Source organism: Mustela erminea, chromosome 14, assembly GCF_009829155.1.
Source record: "Mustela erminea isolate mMusErm1 chromosome 14, mMusErm1.Pri, whole genome shotgun sequence".
Lineage (NCBI taxonomy): Eukaryota > Metazoa > Chordata > Mammalia > Carnivora > Mustelidae > Mustela > Mustela erminea.
The window spans coordinates 78,210,637-78,231,847 of NC_045627.1; the positions used below are offsets into that span (position 1 = coordinate 78,210,637).

The following is a 21,211-nucleotide window of genomic DNA, read 5'->3' on the forward strand; positions in this document are numbered from 1 at the left end:
TGTAGGCTATCAAACTAAAATAACAACAACTTTCCTAAAAGGAATGAGCCCTCTTGAAGAATGGCTTCTAATTTCATGCTTTTGAGGGTAAGGCAAGGTTATGCGAAAACTGCTGAAGCTGGTAAGCTTTTAGTATTTGTTTTCAAGACGGTTGTTATCAAATCTGTGAAAACAATTTAGTTTCACACATATCCATACAGCAGCACAGAGAATTGTAAACGTGAAATTTTAAAAAGGTGGTGGGGGGAGCGGTAGACTAGAATGAAATTATCACTACAATGAAATTATGGTGATTCTGAGCATTATGTAAGCTCATTGGAAGAGAACAGTCTGTATGAACCCTTTTCTCAACTTCCCACAAGGAAACTTGACCTACTCTATCAATCTTGGTTTATTTATGATTAAAATTATAAATGCACACTTGGAACGTCCTCCGTTTTCATGCCACTTTTCCATGGAACTTCTCAAACAGATAAGGTTTGCTTATAAAAGAACCTGCAAGGCGCTATCTGGTTGTGTGTGGAACCTGACGGAACTGCCACGGTGAGTCAGGAACGTGCTTCCCAAACCTCATTTACTAGAATTTACCAATTTTCCTCCAGAGCTCTAACTGAACTTGAATTATGCTAATGTTTTAAAAACTTATTTAGCCACACTCAATCATATTTTTTACTTTATTTAGATGCTGCTAATCTGGACGCTATCACTGCTGCTGGGAGCAGTAGTAGGTAAGAAAAGATATTTATGTAGTGCTGTAAGTGATTTCCTGCTTCACACCTTCCAGAAAATTTGTGATGCCTGAACTCAAGCCACTATGGCATAAGGAGTAGAACAAAAAAGATACATGATTAAGAGTACAAGCTCTTGAGTACGGTTGCTAGATAAAACCTAAGATAGCTAAATTTGAACTTCAGATAAATATTTCAGATAATCAATGAATATGTGACACAAAGTTATACTAAAATGTATTCATTGTGTATCTGAAACTCACATGTGACTTTTATTTTCATTTGCTAATCTAGCAACCCTGGCTTGGAATCAAGGGTGGAAGTTGAGCCGTTTCTACTGGCCACAGATGTATTAACCTGAGCAAAATTCTTACCTTCTCTGTGCTTCACTATCCTCATCTGTGAAATGGGCATATAACGCTAACACAGGATAATTGTGAGACTTACATAAGTCCTGTAAATTGTCTTACCTGGCCCCTGGCATGTAGTGACATTTTGAGAATGTCACCCCCACAACAGCTACTGCTCCTACGCCTACTATTAATTGAGACTTTATCCTCCTGGATATCCCTTCCTTTGTGTTGTTCTTTTATGAGTTAACATCTAAGCACAGAGTTGTGTCAAACCATAGACTTTCTGTTTGATTTTTCATGAACCGCTTCTTCATCATGGGAATCCAGAATGCTCCTCAAACATAGGTCAGAGACCTAAATTCTCAGCGAGGTAGAGATATAAAGTTTTGGCATTTGCATGAGACTTAAGCTTTCTACCCAAAGCACAACACCAGAAGATGGCTGTAAATAACTGAAAACCTCACCCCTCTCTATAAAGGCTTGGAGACACAAGGTTGCTCTTTTCTTGGGCACTGGTGGCCCAAGGAAGACATCGCATTGAGAAGCGAAACTGGGTCCCAGCACGGGACTGGACAGAGACACGAGGAGGGTCGGGTAGTTGTACATTGTAGAAATGAGGGACAGAAGCCTATCTTTAGCTGGGATGCTGAAGCTATTTTGTGAGTACATTGATAGGAAGATGTCTGGGAATGCCCAGGAAACAAAGAGCCCACAAAATGTAATTTAACTCATATTTTGGCAGAGAGACCATTAAAAAAAGAGAATTCTGATTAAACTAACATCCTTGAAATGCTTTTGGGTGATTACAGGAAAAGAAGTCTGCTTCCCAAGACTTGGCTGCTTTAGTGATGACGCCCCATGGGCAGGAATTGTGGAAAGACCCCTCAAAATACTGCCTTGGGCTCCAAAAGATGTCAATACTCGCTTCCTCCTGTATACTAATGAGAACCCGAATAACTTTCAAGTAAGAGAACTCACTGTTTTCAGAACTACGTCCTATCCATTTTATGTAATAAGAATACTAAATTTTTAAGTTTTCCAAAGAAACAAATTAGTGGAATTTGCATCTTTGTAGACTTTTGGGGCAGTGAGGTTAAGTATTATTTTACGTAACTGTATAAAAGGTCCATTAACTTGATTAATGGATTAACTTAATTATTTTCTTTGTTTTAATTTAGATTCACTTTATTTTCCTTTTCTTTAAGATTTTATTTATTTATTTGGCAGACCACAAGTAGGCAGAGAGGCAGGCAGAGAGAGAGAAGGAACAGGCTCCCTGCTGAGCAGAGAGCCCGATGCGGGGCTCCATCCCAGGATCCTGAGATCATGACCTGAGCCGAAGGCAGAGGCTTTAACCCACTAAGCCACCCAGGCGCCCCCACTTTATTTTCTATTAAAGAATGATTGATATGCAATATGGCATTAGTTTCAGGTGTACAACACAGTGATTTGTTATATAAAACCATTATGAAATGATCATCATAATAAGTCTAGTTACCATGTTACCATACAAAGTTGTTACAATATTTTTGGCTATATTCTCCATGCTGTACATTACATCCTCTTGTCTTATTTATTTTACAACTGGAAGGTTGTACCTCTTAATCCCCTTTACCTAGTTCATCCATCCCCCCACCTCCATCCCTGCTGGCTACTATTTCAATTTACTCTCTGTATCTATGAGTCTTGTTTTGTTTTGCCTATTCATTTGTTTTGGATTTTTAGATTCATATATAAGTAAAATCATATGGTACTTGTCCTATCTAACTTATTTCACTTAGCATAATACTCTCTAAGTCCATGCATGTTGTCATGAATGGCAAGATTTCATTCTTCTTATGGTTGAGTAATATTACTATATATCTATATATATAGATATATATAATATTATATGTTATATATAATAATATATATTATATATCTTCTTTATTCATTCATCTATCAGTGAACATTTAGGTTGCCTGCTTATCTTGGTTATTGTAAATAATACTGCAGTGAACATAGGGGTGCAAATTTCTATTCAAATTAGTGTTTTCATTTTTTTCAGATAAAAACCTAGAAGTGGAATTGCTGGATCATATGGTAGTTCTATTTTTAATTTTTTGAGGAACATCCATTCCATTTATTATTGGTAACCACCAATTTACATTCCCACCAACAGTGCTTGAGGGTTCCCCTTTTCCACATGCTCACCAATACTTGTTAATTCTTGTCTTTTTAATAATAGCCATTATGACAGGTGTGATGTGATATCTTACTATGGTTTTGATTTGTATTTCCCTGGTGATGAGTGATGTTGAGTGTCTTTTCATGTGCCTTTTGGCATCTGTATATCATTTTTGGAAAAACATCTATCTAGATTCTCCACCCATTATTTTATCCAACTATTTTTTTTTTCTGATATTGAGTTGTATGTGTTCTTAATATATATAACTTGGGTGTTAACCCCTTAATAAATATACCATTGACAAATATCTTCTGCCATTCAGTAGATTGTCTTTCATTTTTGTTGATGGTTTCTTTTGCTGTACAAAGGCTTTTTCGTTTTATGTAGTCCCATTTGTTGACCTTTTCTTTTGTTGTTCTTGTCTAAAAATATTGCTAAGCAAAAAATATTGCTAAGGCCAATGTCAAAGAAATTACAGCCTATGTTTTCTTCTAGGAATTCTATGGTTTCAGGTCTTACATTTTGTCTTTACTCTGTTCTGAGTTTATTTTTTTATATGGTGCGAGAGTGGGTTCCAGTTTCATTCTTTTGTTTATGTCTGTCCAACACCATTTATTGAAGATCCTATCTTTTTCCCACTGTATATTCTTGCCTCCCTTGTTGTACACTAGTTAACCATATAAGTGCAGGCTTATTTCTGGGCTATTTTGTTCCCTTGATCTATGTTTCTGTATTTGTGCCTGTGCTTTATTGTTTTGATTACTGTACCTTTGTATTATTGTTTAAAATTGAGAGTTTTGTTTTTCTTTTTCAAGATTGTTTTGGCTACTCAGGGTCTTTGGTGGTTCCCTATAATTTTAGGATTATTGTTCTAGTTCTGTGAAAAGTGTCATTGATGTTTTTATAGGGATTGCTTTGAATTTGTGTGGCATTGAACTGCTTTGGGTAGCATGAACATTTTAATATTAATTCTTCTAGTCAGTGAGCAAGGTAATCTTTTCATTTATTTGCGTTAACTTCACCTTCTTTCATCAGTGTCATAGTTTTCAGAAAATAGGTCTTTCACTTCTTTGGTTAAATTTATTCCTAGGTATTTTATTCTTTTTGCTGCAATTATGAATGAGATTGTACTCTTAATGTCTCTTTCTGATAGCTCATTATTATGTATAGAAATGCTACAAATTTCTGTATATTGATTTTGTATCCTGCGACTTATTGAATTCATTTTTTAGTTCTAATAGTTTCTTGGTGGAGGCTTTAGGGTTTTCAATATATAGTATCCTGTCATCTGCAAATCCTGACAGCTTTACTTCTTCTTTTCCAGTTTGGATGGTTTTATTTCTTTTTCTTGCCCAGCTGCTGAGGCCAGGATTTACAACACTATGCTGAATAAAAGTGGCAAGAGTGGGCATCCTTATTTTCTTCCTGATTTTAGAAAAAGAAAAGCCTTCAGCTTTCACTATTGAGTATGCTGTTAACTGTGGGTTTGTCGTATATGTCTTTTATTAGTTGAGTTATATATCCTCTATGCCCAATTTATTGAGGTTTTATCATAAATGAATGTTGAATTTTGTCAAATGCTTCTTCTGTATCCATTGAGATGATCGTATGATTTTTATTCTTTGTTTTGTTAATGTGCTGTATCACATTGGTTGATATGTAGATATTGAGCCATCCTTGCATCACTGAAATAAATCCCACCTGATCATGATAAATGATCCTTTTAATGTATTTTTGAATTTAGTTTGCTGCTATTTTGTTGAAGATGTTTACATCTATGTTTATCAGGAATATTGGTCTGAGTTTGTTTGTTTGTTTGTTTGTTTTATAGTGTTTGGTTTTGGTATTAGATTAATGCTAACTCTGTAGAATGAGTTTAGAAACATTCTTTCCTCTTCAGTATTTTGGAATTGTTTGAGAAAGATAGGTTTTAAGATTTCTTTAAATGTTTGGTATAATTCACCTGTGACTCTGTCTAGTCCTGGACTTTTGTTTGCTGAGAGTATAATTACTGATTCGATCTCCTTACTAGTAATTGGTCTGTTCAGATTTTATATTTCTTTCTGATTTAGTCTTGAAAGATCATCTATTTCTGGGACTTTGTCCATTTTTTTCTAGGTTGTCCAACTTGTTGTCATATCACAGTTAGTAGTAGTCTCCTATAATCCTTTGTATTTCTGCAGTATAAGCTGTAACTTCTTTTTCACTTCTCATTTTATTTATTGGCCCTCTCTGCTTTTTTCCTTAATGAGTCTGGCTAAAGGTTCATCAATTTTGTTTACAATTCAGAGAAATAGTTCTTAAGTTTTATTGATCTTTTCTATAGTTTTTTAGGTCTCTATTGCATTTATTTCCACTCTGATATTTATTATTTCCTTCCTTCTATTAATTTTGGGTTTTATTTGTTCTTCTCTTTTTAGTTCCTTTAGGTATGAGGTTAGATTATTTATTTGAGCCTTTTCTTATTTCTTGATGTGGGCCTGTATCACTATAAACTCCCCTCTTAGAATGGCTTTTGCTGTGTCCCATAGATTTATGAACATTGCATTTACATTTTTATTTATGTCAAGATATTGATTTAACTAGATCTTCAATTTCTTCCTTGACCCATTGGTTGTTTAATAGTTTAGTCTCCACCTGTTTGTATTTTTTTCCACTTTTCTTCTTATAGTTGATTTCTAGTTTCATACCAGTGTTGTCATAAAATATGTTTGATATGATTTCAATCTTCTTAAATCTATTGACGCTTGTTTTGTGGCCCAACATTTGACTTATTCTGGAGAATGTCCGCATGTACTTGAGAAGAATGTGTATTCTGCTGTTTGGAGATAGAATGTTCTGTGAATATATGTTAGTCCATCTGTTCTAAGGTGTCATTTAAAATCACTTTTTCTTTATTGATTTTCTGTTGGAAGATCTATACATTGATGTAAACACAGTGTTAAATCCCCCTGCTATTATTGTATTACTATCAATTTCTCCCTTTGCGTCCATTAATATTTGCTTTATATAATTAAGTGTTTCTATGTTGAGTGCAGAAATTTTTACAAGTGTTGTATCTTCTTATTGGATAAATCCCTTTATCTTTACATAAATTCCTTATTTGTTTCTTATTATAGCCTTTATTTTAAAGTCTATTTTGTCTGATACAAGTATTGCTACTCCAGCTTTCTTTTTGTTTCCATTTACTTAGAATACCTTTTTTTCATCCCCTCATTTTTAGTCTGCATGTGTCTTTAGATCTGAAATGATCTAAAATGATCCAGTAGACAGCCTATAGATTGGTCTTGTTTTTTTAATCCATTCAACCACTCTATGTCTTGACTGGAACTTGATATCATTTTTATCCTACCTCTATGTCACCATGTAATAAACACTCTGAATATAGTTATATATATGTATACATATATATAAACTCTCCCAATATTATATATAATCTCCAAGCATTATATATGTGTGTGTGTGTGTGTATAAAATTGTACACACACACGAAGTCTTCTGTTGTCTGGAAACAAAACCTCTACATCAATATTATAGCAGACATTTATTCTGAGTAGAACAACTGCAAAAATGTTATGATGTCTGGAACTTGGTGCTTGCAAATAGCCTGCCTGTAATAGGAGAATCCTTATTCACAAGGATCTCAAGTCTTGATGGTGTTCTCCTACCTGCTGTCTTCCTCCATGTACAAAGGGTTCTATTGCACATAAAAGAAACTGAACATTAAACACTTTTCTTCCCTAAATAGGAACTTGCTGCAGATCCATCAACTATCACAAACTCCAACTTCAAAACAGATAGAAAAACCCGCTTTATTATTCATGGATTCATAGACAAGGGAGAAGAAAACTGGTTGTCCAATCTATGCAAGGTGAGACATGATAATCAATTAAGGGAAGGTTGTTCCCAGAATGATGATTAACAATGGGGAAGGCACAGGTTGCAACCAATCAGGACAAATACCAACCACTTTGGCATCAGGGAATCATCTGACTCTCCTGAGGGTTCAAGGGGAGGTACAAGGGGTGGTAGGGTGTAGAGGGTACCAGGACAGTCAGGGCAGCAAGGTTGGCAAGCATTTGGTGGCTCTAGGTAGTGGTTATTTAATAACTAATACAGAGATATTTCAAAACTTTAGCAACAGATGTTGCCCTACTGATGCAATATTAGTTGTGTTTTCAATAACTTTAATTTTTTCAGTAGGTTTTCATTTCTATATGAAGAACTAAGATAACTTATTTTGCCCAAACTAATTGTTTTCCTTTGATTTTCACTTGCTACTCTTTGATTTCCGATGGTAGCAATAACTGGGAAAACTGTGTAGGTTTTCATTTTCGGCTTCTGTTGTTTCAACCATAGTGATCCAATTTTCTTTAATTTGCCTTTGGCCGTGTGCCCCATGATAATGAAGAACTAAAAGATAGAAAATCAAATAGAACATATTTTTCCTAGCAACTGCCAGTGCTTGAGGAACATTATTCTTGATTCATCTATTCAACAAGCATTAGTGGCCAGCATGGAGCACAGGTGCAGTCATTTCTTCCAAGGTCCAAAAAACAAGACACAACGGTCCTCCTAAACACTTTTAATTTCAGACCTGTCTATGACTTGAGCCAAAGGCTGGATTGAATCAACTCTAGAGACTATCCACCGATCCTGAAGACCGACAACATAACGGGCTTCACTTCACAAGTTTAAAAATAATCAGCAAAACCCTAATTTGTCTTCTAAAATAATTTAAGCTGATGATTGTTAAGGGGAGGGTAGAAATCAATTTTTATACAATGAAGGAAAAAGACAAAGGGATTCTTAGCTCAAAGGGAATGTAAATTTTTTTAGATAAGTGTATCTAAAATTTTTTAGATATGTGTACACAATCTTCGCAGGCCCTCTGCCAAGCAACTACATGGTTGCTTTATGGTAAAAACAAACAAACAAACAAACAAACCAAAAAAAAAAAAAAACCCAAAAATGGATTACCCTAGAAGGTCAAAGTTCCTAGACTCTAGTTCTGACTCTATCCTTAGCCAACCATGACATTAGCAAATCATCTTCCCTCTTTGGATATTTCTATCTATAAAATAAAAGAATTGGAGGTGATTTATAAGATTGCTTCATCCTCCTGAAAGTCTTGGGGAAAAGGTGGGGATATGTATAACCATACACATACCCAAACAAACAAAATTCCTCCCAGATCTAATATTCATGAAACTATCATTGACCTGCATCAACAAAGCTTCCAGTATATATCTAGTGGGTTATGCTTTTATGTGAAGTAATTCATCAGTAATATAAAATAAAATATTTTCATCCAAAAACTTTGATTATTCTTTCCATCATGGAAAAGCTTACCCATTTATGTTCAGTATATTTATTTAAGGGAGCCCTAACATAGCCTTTCATTTATTCATTCATCCAGTAAATATTTATTGAACACCTACTATGTGTCAGGAACTATTTGAGGCACTGAGGATACAGCAGTGAACAAAACATTCCTGCGATGCCTTCTAGTAAGGGACAATGTCCTGGGATGTATTCTGGTAAGGACAATGTAGGCTTATGACATTTATGATGCTCTGATGAGACAATCCACTGTACCCCATTTTATACATTTCTCCCTGCAACAAATGTCTATGCATCTGTTACAATAGATAGCCCCAGAATCCAGCTCCTGCTATGGCCAGACCTTAAATTTGGAGCCAATGTTAAACTTCAAAAGGAATTTCATATCTGTAGTTTTGTTCATTGTTGTGGGTTAAAAATAAGCTTGATGATGTACAAGTCATAGAGGAAATTTACCCTCATTCTCAAATGTGTTAATTATTGATTCATAAATATCCTGAATTCTTTATCTATTTATTGTGTCTGTTCCATCAGAACCTGTTCAAAGTGGAAAGTGTGAACTGCATCTGTGTAGACTGGAAAAGTGGCTCCCGCACTGGTTACACGCAGGCGTCCCAGAACATCCGGATTGTGGGGGCAGAAGTGGCTTATTTTGTTGAAGTTCTTCAGGTAACTCCCTCTAGGTTGTATAAAAGTCCATGCACATTGCTCTCCAGATTCTCTGTAAAAATTTTTTTAAAAATTGCTGTAGGCATGGTAATTACTAAAGACATTCCTCTACTGAGATTTGACTTTCCCTGTGGTTGGAAAGAAAAATGCAAAATCAATCAATCAATCTAGATTTAGTCTTCATCAATATTCCTCTTAAAATTAAAAAAAACTAGTTTTTTTTTTTTTTAAGTGATGTTACTCAAGCAGTTGGGTAGGTTGCTGCTACTGAATTCCATCAGTATTCCTTTCATTTTACCGTTTATTAAACCAAGTAGGTGTGATAATGTTAACTTCAAGATGAAACTACCTTGGTTTTGGTTATGTTTTTAATTTTTTTAACAGAGCACAATGACACCAAACTAATCTGCTTTGGTAACTAAAACCTTAAAAAAATGTTAAACAGGAATCTCCTTAAGTAATTGTTTTATTATTTGCTAACCCATATATTTGCTTTACCACTTCTGGGTAACAATTCCTCATACCCAGCAAGGGTTCCTCTACATAGTAAAACAGCAAAAGAGAGCCCAGATTCTACCAGCTTAAACATTAGACCATTGCCATTTTCCATGACAACTAAAAAAAAAGTCACGAAAATCAGTTGCTTTGAAGGGGTGGCATGTTTTCATGTTTTGCAAGGATCCCCTTCTGTGGCCATCTTGAAGTTTGCAGTATTAGGAAATATTCTGAAGAAATTTTCTTTCCAACAGTCAGCGTTTGGGTACTCACCTTCCAATGTCCACATCATTGGCCACAGCCTCGGCTCGCACGCAGCTGGAGAGGCGGGAAGGCGGACCAACGGGACTGTTGGGCGAATCACAGGTTGGTCAAAACAGTAAATACTGGAAAGTTGGACTCAGTGTAGCCTATAGGAGGTCCAAATGGATGGAAATTTGGCGTTTTCTGAATTGGGCCACACGATCAGCAATTAGTCTGTACTGAGGCCTTGTGATTTTTTGTTGATATTGATCTTTGGCCTACAGAGCCTTATTTAACATATATATATATATTTATGTTAAAATATATATTTTAGTCATATACTATATATATATAGTATATGATTTAGTCATATACTATATATATATAGTATATGACTAAAATTTTAATTAAGAACATCAGGAGATCTATTTTTCTATTGTCAGGCATTCACAAAGGACAAGTTTCATAAATAGAATAAATAGCATAAATAATAGAATAAATAATAAAGAGAATTAAACCCAAGAAGCTCAAAAATGCATCATTACTTACATTCTGCTTCAGTAGCAATTGATAATTATCCCAGGCCTCATTGAACACAAGCCAAGAGTGGCAGGGGATCAGGATGGGCTAACCAATTCTGCATGCTCTTATTAGATAAAAAATAGTATCTCACGAATCTCAGACTGGTTGCACTTGGCCAGTGGGATCACATGGTATATACCCAGGCCCTAAAACAACTTTGCAACCTTATAGGAAAGACTTTGCTGTCCTGGATCTGTGAGGGGACCACTTTAGGGAGCACCCACTTTCCTCTTCCATCATCCCACTCTGTCTCTGACCTTCTGACTCTTTTTGATTTTAGATAAATTGGTCACATTTGGATTGATGGGGGCGTCTAGATGTCTATCATTAGTTTGCTGGAGACAACATTCTTTCTCATAGTCCGTAAATGTTTACAAGAGCCTGCTCAGCCAGGCCCTCTGTGAAGCTGTGGTCTTGGTGACCATGAATACCAAAATCTTGCCCTCACAGGATTTTGCAGTAGAATAGGGATTCCTTTATCCTGACCAGCTTTAGGAGTCTACCAGAACCTGTCTCTTTCCTTGTAACTGCTGTTAGTAGCTGGGATTGTCCCAGGGATTAAGCATCCATAAGTAGAACCAAATCCCATGGTTTAAAGAAAATTTACTATCATGCAAATAGAAAATTAGACACAGAAAGTGTAGGAAAATGATAAGATCAGGAAGAACTAGCTTATCCCATTCCAGGCCTAAGTCATGGCTCCCGCCAGTGCTTGCACTTGAGTGGGTAATTAATGAGGAAAGCTCAATGTGGGTGTACACTGATATTAACACGACACATTCTATTTACCTTAGGGTTGGACCCAGCTGAACCTTGCTTTGAGGGCACGCCTGAACTAGTCCGACTAGACCCCAGTGATGCCCAGTTTGTGGATGTAATTCACACAGATGGTGCCCCTATAATCCCCAACATAGGTGAGTCCTTCAAGTCATCTGCCAGTGTTTCTGAGTCCATATAGTAGAGTGTTCTAAAGTGTTTGAGTCTATACATCAACATCAACTTTCTCATATTTTAATATTCCTTAGGTTTTGGAATGAGTCAAACTGCAGGCCACCTAGATTTCTTTCCAAATGGAGGAAAAGACATGCCCGGATGTCAGAAGAACATTCTCTCTCAGATTGTTGACATAGATGGGATCTGGGAAGGTAAAACCATTACGTGCATGAAGAGATTTTCATAGGGCAAACTTTGTGTTTCACTTTTTACTAAACTTGCTCAATATTTTGGTACAGGTCTCATATTTTCTACAACAAAGGACTTTTAATCCAAAATATAGGCTTTTCTCTGGGGAAAGTGGGCAGGAGGAGACTGTAGAAAGACAATGTATTTGTAGTCAACTTTCCAATTCAGAATTTCCTAATTCAGGGAATGCTTTAGTAAGTTGTCCTTCTATCTATAGGACGAATTTCTTCCTTTTTCAAATGACGAATTTCTTCGTTCTGAAGTTATTTTTCTATTTCATTTAGCTATGGCATTTCTATTAAAATCTTAAATGACATTTAATTTCTAATTGCATCACAAATCATAAATATACTTCATGGATGACTCTGTTCCATGACCACCATGAGCTCCCACGAATTAGAAAATTCTATTCAACCACCATGTTCTAATTGTGACATTACCTTGGAAAAATAAAATCTGTTATTAATGTATACTGTCTGATTTCAAAGGAACTCGTGACTTTGTGGCCTGTAATCACTTAAGAAGCTATAAATATTACTCTGATAGCATCCTCAACCCTGATGGCTTTGCTGGATTCCCTTGTGCCTCTTACAGCGTTTTCACTGCAGTAAGTAGAAGCTGCCTTGTACCTAAAGAATTTTGTGACCATCGCCTCTCATGACGAGTGTAGTTCACTGTATGTGATGTGACATGCATTCAATGAATGCCACTATATGATTGCCACATTATACTTTTAATTATATATATATATTTTTTATTTATTTATTTGTTTATTTGACAGAGAGAGAGATCACAAGTAGGTAGAGAGGCAGAGAGAGGGGGAAAGCAGGCTTCCTGCTGAGCAGAGAGCCCCATGTGGGGCTTGATCTCAGGACCCTGAGATCATGACCTGAGCCAAAGGCAGAGGTCTAACCCACTGAGCCACCCAGGTGCCTCTATATATTTTTATTTTTTAAAGAAATATAGTTGACATATGTATTTATCATAATAGTGATGAGACATTGGAGAACTTTAGAAAAATGGGCTTGTGTACTGAGATGTTCCATATCTACCTTGTTCTCTATCCCTTCAGTGTATATCAGGCAAAAATTCAAACTTGTTTTAGAAATAATTATTACTAAAAAAAAAGTCTATGGACATCTGAGCTATGGCTACAGGATGCTGATAAATATGGAAAACTTGTCTTAAATGCTGACCCTATAAAACTGTATCATTATGTGCTTGTGGATATTTCTGTGCAATCTCATAATTGTCAAGTTTTTGTTTGTTTGCTTGCTTGCTTTTGAGTTTTCATCTTGTTTGGTATTCGCTAGGTATCTGGATTAGGATCCTTACATGTAATCTTGAAAATTATGTATCTGTTGCCTGTTAATTTTTATTGTTCTTCCTTTCACTATAATTTTTCACTATAAAAATATACAACCTATGTATATTTAATAAAGACAATTTTAAATAACACACCAGGTGAAGTCATAATTATCAAGATGTATAACTTAGTGTCAAAGAGAAAGGACCTGAAAGCTGGTTTCACCATTAATTGGCTGAATAATTTGGACAAAATATTTAACGTCTCTCTAAGGCAGTTTTTTCCATTTCTAAATGTAAATAATAACGGTAGACTCCATTGGTTTTGTGGGAGGATTTAATGAGATATGTTTTAGTTCCTTAGTTCAGAATCTGAACTCTAATAATTGGCATTCAACACCTGTTGGCTATGTGTGTTGGGAGGATACATAGTACAGCTGTGCACAAAGAAGATCACCATCCCCTTCCTTTGGTTTAACTTTATTTTTATCGTGTTCCCCAATCTCTAGATAATGGGGAAAATTAACAAAGAAGCTTTAGGTTTTATTCAGTTAAAATTTAGTCTGAGTTCAGTAATATAAACAGTCTTTTTAGGTGATGCTCAGACACTTTTATAAGGAAAAGTTCTCAGTTTTGCATATTTCTCAGCCTTTGGACCCTTTCATCATCTTCTCTCCAAGCTGGTATTGGGCACAGTGGTTATGGTGCTGGTGGCCAGTATGTGTGTAGGGCAGAGGGGAGGACCTGGGGGTCTGCATTATTGATGGATGTGCTGCTGGTGTCTGCAGATAATGTTTAGGAACATCAACTCTTCTGGCTTGGCCATCTTCCCCATAGAACTCTGGCCATTTCCTCCTGACTGGCTCAGTCTCTCCTTAACTTTTGTTAGACGCAGACCCTGAGACTTGGCCCAGTCCCCATCTGGTTCATTGATCCAAGAGTCTGCCCCTTGCCTCTACTGTGGAGTAGGATTACCTTTCCACAGAAGAAATTGTGATGTTTGCCCTCCCCACTCTGTTTCTCCCTCTTCCTCTCTTCTTCCCATAATTCCTGGCCCAGAAAGAGAACATTTTTCCTAAGTGATACATGTATTCTCCACACCCCAACCTCACAGTGAGGACTTAAGGGCCAACTGGGGCATTTTCTGTTCACACTAGGAAAATTCTGAGGTCCGAATCCTTCAGACCTTAATATGCTAAAGTGGGAAATGAAAAATGTGAGAAAAACCTGACTCCTAATGGATACTATTTTGCATATTGGAGCTGATGATCACCCCTTGCTCTTTCTTTTGCAATCTTTCTAAAATAAAGTCTAACTACCTGTAGGCAAATGGATGTCTTGAGCAACATACAGAAGCAAAAGAGAAAAGATTAAAATATATGTATAAGTATATATTTAAATTCCCTTTTATGTATGATTTTTTTGTATTTTTGTTAGTATCGTGTTGTTTAACAATCAAATTTGTCATTGTAACTAATGAAATGCATTTTCTACCTTTGCTGAAACACTATGAAAGTTGTCTTTTGCCATCACGACAGAATTGGCTTTCAAATATTTGAACTGCAACAACAGGTGGAAAAAGATGACACGCTGTTAAAAAGAAAGAGTGTCCTCATTCATCATTTGTTAATTTCCCCTAGAACAAGTGCTTCCCCTGCCCAAGCGGAGGCTGCCCACAGATGGGTCATTACGCTGACAGATTTCCTGGAAAAACAAACGGAGTGAACCAGATATTTTATCTAAACACTGGTGATGCCATTAGTTTTGCTCGTAAGTATTATATGTGCCTTAAATTCAACATGCTATGTATTTTACCGTGTTCAGTGAAATGTGTGGAACTGTTCTTCAGTACAAAAGTGGTAAATGCTCCTTTCCAACATGGAAAACTTTTCAAAAGCTCTTATGTTCAATGTAACTCTGGCTCATTGGGGTAAAAGAGCAGAATTTGGGAGCCCGAATGAACAATGATAGGAATCTCCCTGAGGGCTTGTGATGATGAACATTTTTTCATGTGTCTGATAGCCATTTGTATGTACCTTACACCAGTTAGAATGGCCAAAATTAACAAAACAGGAAACAACATGTGTTGGAGAGGATGTGGAGAAAGGGGAACCCTCTTAAACTGTTGGTGGGAATGCAAGTTGGTGCAGCCTCTTTGAAGAACAGTGTGGAGATTCCTCAAGAAATTAAAAATAGAACTTCCCTATGACCCTGCCATTGCACTCCTGGGTATTTACCCCAAGGATACAGATAGAGTGAAAAGAAGGGCCATCTGTACCCCAATGTTTATAGCAGCAATGGCCACGGTCGCTAAACTATGGAAAGAACCAAGATGCCCTTCAACAGACGAATGGATAAGAAAGATGTGGTCCATATACACTATGGAGTATTATGCCTCCATCAGAAAGGATGAATACCCAACTTTTGTAGCAACATGGACGGGACTGGAAGAGATTATGCTGAGTGAAATAAGTCAAGCAGAGAGAGTCAGTTATCATATGGTTTCACTTATTTGTGGAGCATAACAAATATCATGGAGGACAAGGGGTGTTAGAGAGGAGAAGGGAGTTGGGGGAAATTGGAAGGGGAGGTGAATCATGAGAGACTATAGACTCTGAAAAACAATCTGAAGGGTTTGAAGTGGGGGGGGGTGGGAGGTTGGGGTACCAGGTGGTGGGTATTATAGAGGGCATGGATTGCATGGAGCACTGGGTGTGATGAAAAAATAATGAATACTGTTTTTCTGAAAATAAATAAATTAAAAAAATAAAAATAAAAATCTGGGAGAACAAAGAAAAAAAAAAAAAACAATGTTAGGAAAAGGAATTTCTTCGTGTTTTATTCTGGTGCCAAATTCAGGAGATTATTTTTGCTCCAGACTCTTCCAACTCAGTCAGAGATTTCACAGAAGCAAAATTCTGAGGTTCTGTACAAGCACAAAAGTAATCCGGAAGAGAGATACCAAAGATCGTGGGAATGGTAGGGAGTTGACAGATTTAAGAGATATTTAGGGTGGGAAGCTCCATGGGTGATAGGAATTAGCGAGTACAGGGATGGTGGGACATGTTCCTTCCTGGGTTGCAGAGGAAGAAACTATTTAGACTAGAGCCAGTGGGGTTGGCTGCACTGCAAAAAATAAGCCAAGTTTTATTCCCTCCTCCATCTGGCCCAGGCTAGCTCTAACTGGCATAAGCTGCTAGTTAACTATGGACTAGTACCACAAAATGGTTACCATAACTTAATACCATTCTGATGGCAAGGTAAAGCTGAATTAATAGATTTTTTAAAATAAATGTAGACCATGTAGACCAAAAAAAAAAAAAAAATAGGACTCTAAAATGTGATGACCTATGAAAATAGTAAATTGAGTGGTATCTGGGTGGCTCAGTCCGGTAAGCACTTGACTTTGGCTCAGGTCATGATCTCGGGGTCCTGTGATCAAGCCCCACCCACATTGAGCCCCCTGCTCAGTGGGGAGTCTGCTTGTCCCCCTGTTCCTCCCCCAACTTGTGCTATTTCTCTCTCTCAAATAAATAAATAAAATATTTAAAAAGTAGTAAACTGATGAAAATGTCATACTCTACCCTCTTCCCACTTTCTTTTATCTTTTCTCTTTTTGGATTTTATTTATTTTATTTTAGAGAGAGAGAGAGTTCGCCAGCTGGGGAAAGGCAGTAGGACAGATAGAGAGAGAGAGAGAGAATCCCCAAGCAGACTCCACACAGAGCTCAGAGCCAGACACAGGACTTGATCTCAAGACTGTGAGATCATGGCCTGAACTGGAACCAAGAGCTGGAGGCTTAACTGACTGGGCCACCCTGGTGCCCCCTTCCTACTTTCTTTCAAGATATAGTTCTTATAATATTCAAAATAAATTGTTAGGTTAAGAAACTGAAAACAGAAATTTAATGACTTACATATACTACTTGATATCTATGGACTTTGGAAAGATTCTGTGCTCCTGCCTTGGCTTCATACCTGTCTTCTGAACATTTTGGTAAAGGAGATTATTTGATTGGAAGAACAATCAATCTTATATATAAATTATCCAAAATTCAGCAGCAATGGCATCCAAGTAAGCCTGTTTTTAGCATATTTTCTCTACAAACTGACAGTTTGCAAATATTTTCCCCCTGTGCAGGATGGAGGTATAAGGTGGCTGTGACATTGTCTGGGAAGAAGGTTACAGGACACGTGCTAGTTTCTTTGTTTGGAAATAAAGGAAATTCTAAACAGTATGAAATTTTCAAGTGAGTAAAATATTATCCTACACTTCTTAAATGTTGGAATTCTTTGCCCATATAATGCAGTTATGAACATACGCATTTATTCATTATATATGGGAATAGAGTACCACCACACGTCATTCCAAGGAAGAGATCATTTTATCTTATACCTTAGTACATTACAGAATTCTGTTTCTGAATTTTTTTCTCTGCTAGTTCCTGAGAAAACCACTGATGTTTGCTTTGATGCATGGCATCTGATTTATAATCAGTAAATAATTTTTCTGCCCACAAAACCACCGGGAAAAGATGACATGATGATGTCATCCTTCATTAAGTTGTGGGAGGTTTGTGACTAAAACACATTTGAAGTTTTATTAAAGTAAGGATGACTTTAAAGGAATATGAGTTATTGTTGGCAAATGACCTACCACTGAGTTGGCATATGTGTCTGCATTTAATACCTTAGAAGAGCGAATGTACCGTCAATCACCTTACTAGAGATACATTGTAAGCTCATTTTAGAAATATATATGTCTATATTTGTATGTTCATGTATGTTTTTATTAACTTCTCAACTCCCAAGGGGTACTCTCGAGCCAGACAGCACTCACTCCAATGAATTTGACTCTGATGTGGACGTTGGAGATTTGCAGAAGGTTAAATTTGTTTGGTACAACAGGGTGATCAACCCAACTCGACCCAGAGTGGGAGCGTCCAAGATCATGGTGGAAAGAAACGATGGAAAAGTGTAAGTAATAAAAATCTCAAGAGATTTGCAGTCCCGAGTCACCCACACTATTCCCACTGGAAGTCTGCTGTAGGCTCAATCTCCGACAATGATTCTCCTAAGCCATGGTCACCGTTGCTTCCTAGTACCTTCTGTTTCTTTAGGAAAGAGAGCAGAATTTTCGGGGAAGAACTTTGAGGGATTTGTAGATACGAATGTGTCATTTGATGCAAGTAAAGTGTTAAACGGAGAATCTGGCTTCATGACCCTGAAGTGGAAAGAGGGATTTCATTGAGCAACTGAGCCTTGTGTCCTAGGTCTGACAGCAGGTCACTGGCTGCCTGCGGGGAGGGGAAATGGGCAGGGTCAAGAAGGAGATATTAAAAAGGAACAGAAGAGCAATTTGGGGTAATGGATATGTTTACTCTCTTGATGGTGGTGACGGGATGAGAGTACTATTTTCTTGTCTCCATTAAAGATAATTAAATGAAAGCTGGGTACCATAATTCGTAGGCAGGAAATTTGACTTCAGCAAGTTCTTAACGACCACAAAACAAATTCAGTTCACCTTTATTCATATACAGATCATGTGTGCCCTTCCTTTCTCATGTCCTTTATCCCTAGTAGTGTTTAACCTTTAATTTTCTATCTGCGAGTCTGCTGGCCATCGGACCACAAGGAGGGAAATGAAGACAAAAAGAAGAGAGCGCCTTCTGAATACCTTTTATGTACCAGGCCCTTTGCACATGCTTATGTATGTCATTGAAGAAAATGAGCTCCTAGGCAAACTAAGTTTTGTTCAGTCTTAGTGAGTAATGCTAGTCATTTCAATTTGGTTATTGAATTAAGTAAGAATGCCTAGTGAAGGTAACACCAGGACCTCAGAAATTTCCCTTGGGCTGATTTTTTATCATGCCACTGACCCTGCCCTTCCTAGGTTGCACTGATTGACAATAGCCAAGTGTTTAGTGGGTGCTTTAGGATATGGCAAATGAACGCTCCCTGTTCTTGGGGATGTCCAATGACACTTCCTCTCAGCTCTTGCGCAGCTATGAAAGAACCCTGGAAAGGAAAACGCAGTCCTTTATACAGAAGAGGTCTGTGTTCCCTTGGCCAGTGTCTGGTCCCAGCCACAGGGAGTGGTTCTTGCTCAGACTGGGGAGATGAGAGGCTGTGTTACGCTCAACACACCAGCGGTCCACCAGGAAAATCTGACTTTCTGTTGTTTTCTCTCTGCAGGTTCAACTTCTGTAGTCAAGAAACCGTGAGGGAAGATATTCTGCTCACTCTTACCCCGTGTTAAGAATCACTGACATGTGACCACCGCGTATCTTACTGTTAATAAAATCTATTGGTGAAGCAATACATCTCTTCGTTATCATGTTCTTTTTTCGCATGGCTCTTTTGGATAATGCAATTAAAATCTGAGATTTGGGGCGCCTGGATGGCACAGTCGTTTAAGTACCTGCCTTAGGCTCAGGTCATGATCCTTAAGGTCCTGGGGTCGAGGCCCGCATCGGGTTCCTTGCTCAGCAGGGAGGCTGTTTTTCCCTCTCCCTCTGTCGGCTGCTCTGCCCCCTTGTGATCTCTATCTTGCTGTCAAATAAATAAATGATATCTTAAAAAAAAAAATCCAAAATTTGGAGTTGGTCTGAAGAACCACAAATGATGGTTGAAATTTGCTACATATTATGTGGGCATTTGAGATTGAGAAAATTGTTTCCTTGGCACTGACATCATGCACATTGCTAATATTATTGTTGTCATCCAGATCAGTTAAGACAGACTTCCGGATCCAAGATGACCCACATCCCAGGGTGTACACGTGGCAAGTATCAAACTTGGCCACTTCCCCATCATCTTTACATTCTGTGTCTGCTCCTAATCAGACATCTCAGGAAAGATGACACATAAGGAGCAAGGATGGGGCAGATCCAATGCTTCCTGACCAGTCTCCCTGCTCCCAGCAGAGTCCCTCAAACTCCTCTCCTCTCTATAGCCTTTTTAATCTTTCTAAAGCCCAAATCAAAGATCCTCCTAATGGTCTCCAAGAAAGAACCCATATCCCTCAGTAAGCCTTGTGAGGTCCTCCTGTCCAGTTTTGAACTGAGGACTCTAGCACCATCTCTACCACATTCCTTCTAGAAATCTATATGCTCGCACTGCCCCCAACAGGGCCCTGATCTCAAATGTGGCTAGACATTTGCACAAACTCTTCCACTCCCTGGGATGTTCTTTCTCTTGTCTTCTTGCCTGTTGAACTCCTCCTGGTTCTTAAATTTGTGTGTAGACAGCATTTCTTCCAGGAAGTCTTTCTTCACCTCCATTTCCACACCCCCTAAGACTGGATGAGAGGCCCCCCACCACATTACTGCTGCACCCAGAACTTCCTCCATCTCAGAACTTCTTTCTCTGGATCAGAAGTGCTTATTTACTCGTCTGCATGTCTCTCCTTAAGGTGTTTACGTGTTGTATGTGGCTGACAAATGCTTGGCAGGTAGTAGGAGACCAAATAAATATTTTCTCAATGACCATCTCACTAATGGAAAGAATGAATGACTTCACTAGAGTCAAGTATTTAAAATTAGGCCATGTCCAATCACTGAGCACCAATCTGTGCTAGGTCTTGAAAGTTGGGTGGAGATTTAGCAAGAGGACATGGCTGAAGGGCAGCTCCAGAAAGGGAACAACATAGGCAAAACCACAGAGATGTGAAAATGCTTTTCATTCCATGTTTCACCAAAGTATATGAAGTTGATCAACACATGAAGATGTGTTTTGAGAACATTGATCTGTATTAATCAGGATGCTTCCACATGAACTGAAAGCTCTAATTCAAACTGGCTTAACAACAAGGAATATACTGGTTCACATGACTAGAAAGCCCAGACGTGGGAAAGCTTCAGGTTTTATTGATCCAACAACTTCATGACCTCTTCAAGAGCCACTTTTTATCTGCTCCCATGCTCTCTTGTCTATGGTGTCTAATGGTTTTATACCAAGGCCAGCTCCTCTCCCAATTGAAGAAGGGCTATTTACCACAGTTAGGACTAATAGGAGACCTTCTCTTTTACATTCAGTAGGAGACCAAAGGTATATCTCCCTACCAATTTTCCCAAATAAAATCCCCAAGACTCACTCTGATTGGCCTGTGGCCTGATAAATGGAATGTGCCCATTGGCTTACGC

The 21,211-nt window shown here is 37.7% G+C and overlaps 1 protein-coding gene across 1 annotated transcript; it reads left to right on the forward strand.

The window, feature by feature from the left end:
- Positions 1–484: 484 nt before the first annotated feature.
- On the forward strand, positions 485–19,390 carry PNLIP (pancreatic lipase). Its single transcript, XM_032313355.1, has 13 exons — positions 485–543; positions 683–728; positions 1,891–2,045; positions 6,997–7,119; positions 9,126–9,260; positions 10,010–10,121; positions 11,375–11,494; positions 11,606–11,725; positions 12,251–12,369; positions 14,708–14,837; positions 17,209–17,317; positions 17,880–18,044; positions 19,263–19,390. Exons 2-13 carry the CDS (start codon positions 683–685, stop codon positions 19,324–19,326), a joined length of 1,398 nt encoding a protein of 465 aa, XP_032169246.1. The 5' UTR covers positions 485–543; the 3' UTR covers positions 19,327–19,390.
- The last annotated feature ends 1,821 nt before the right edge of the window (positions 19,391–21,211 follow it).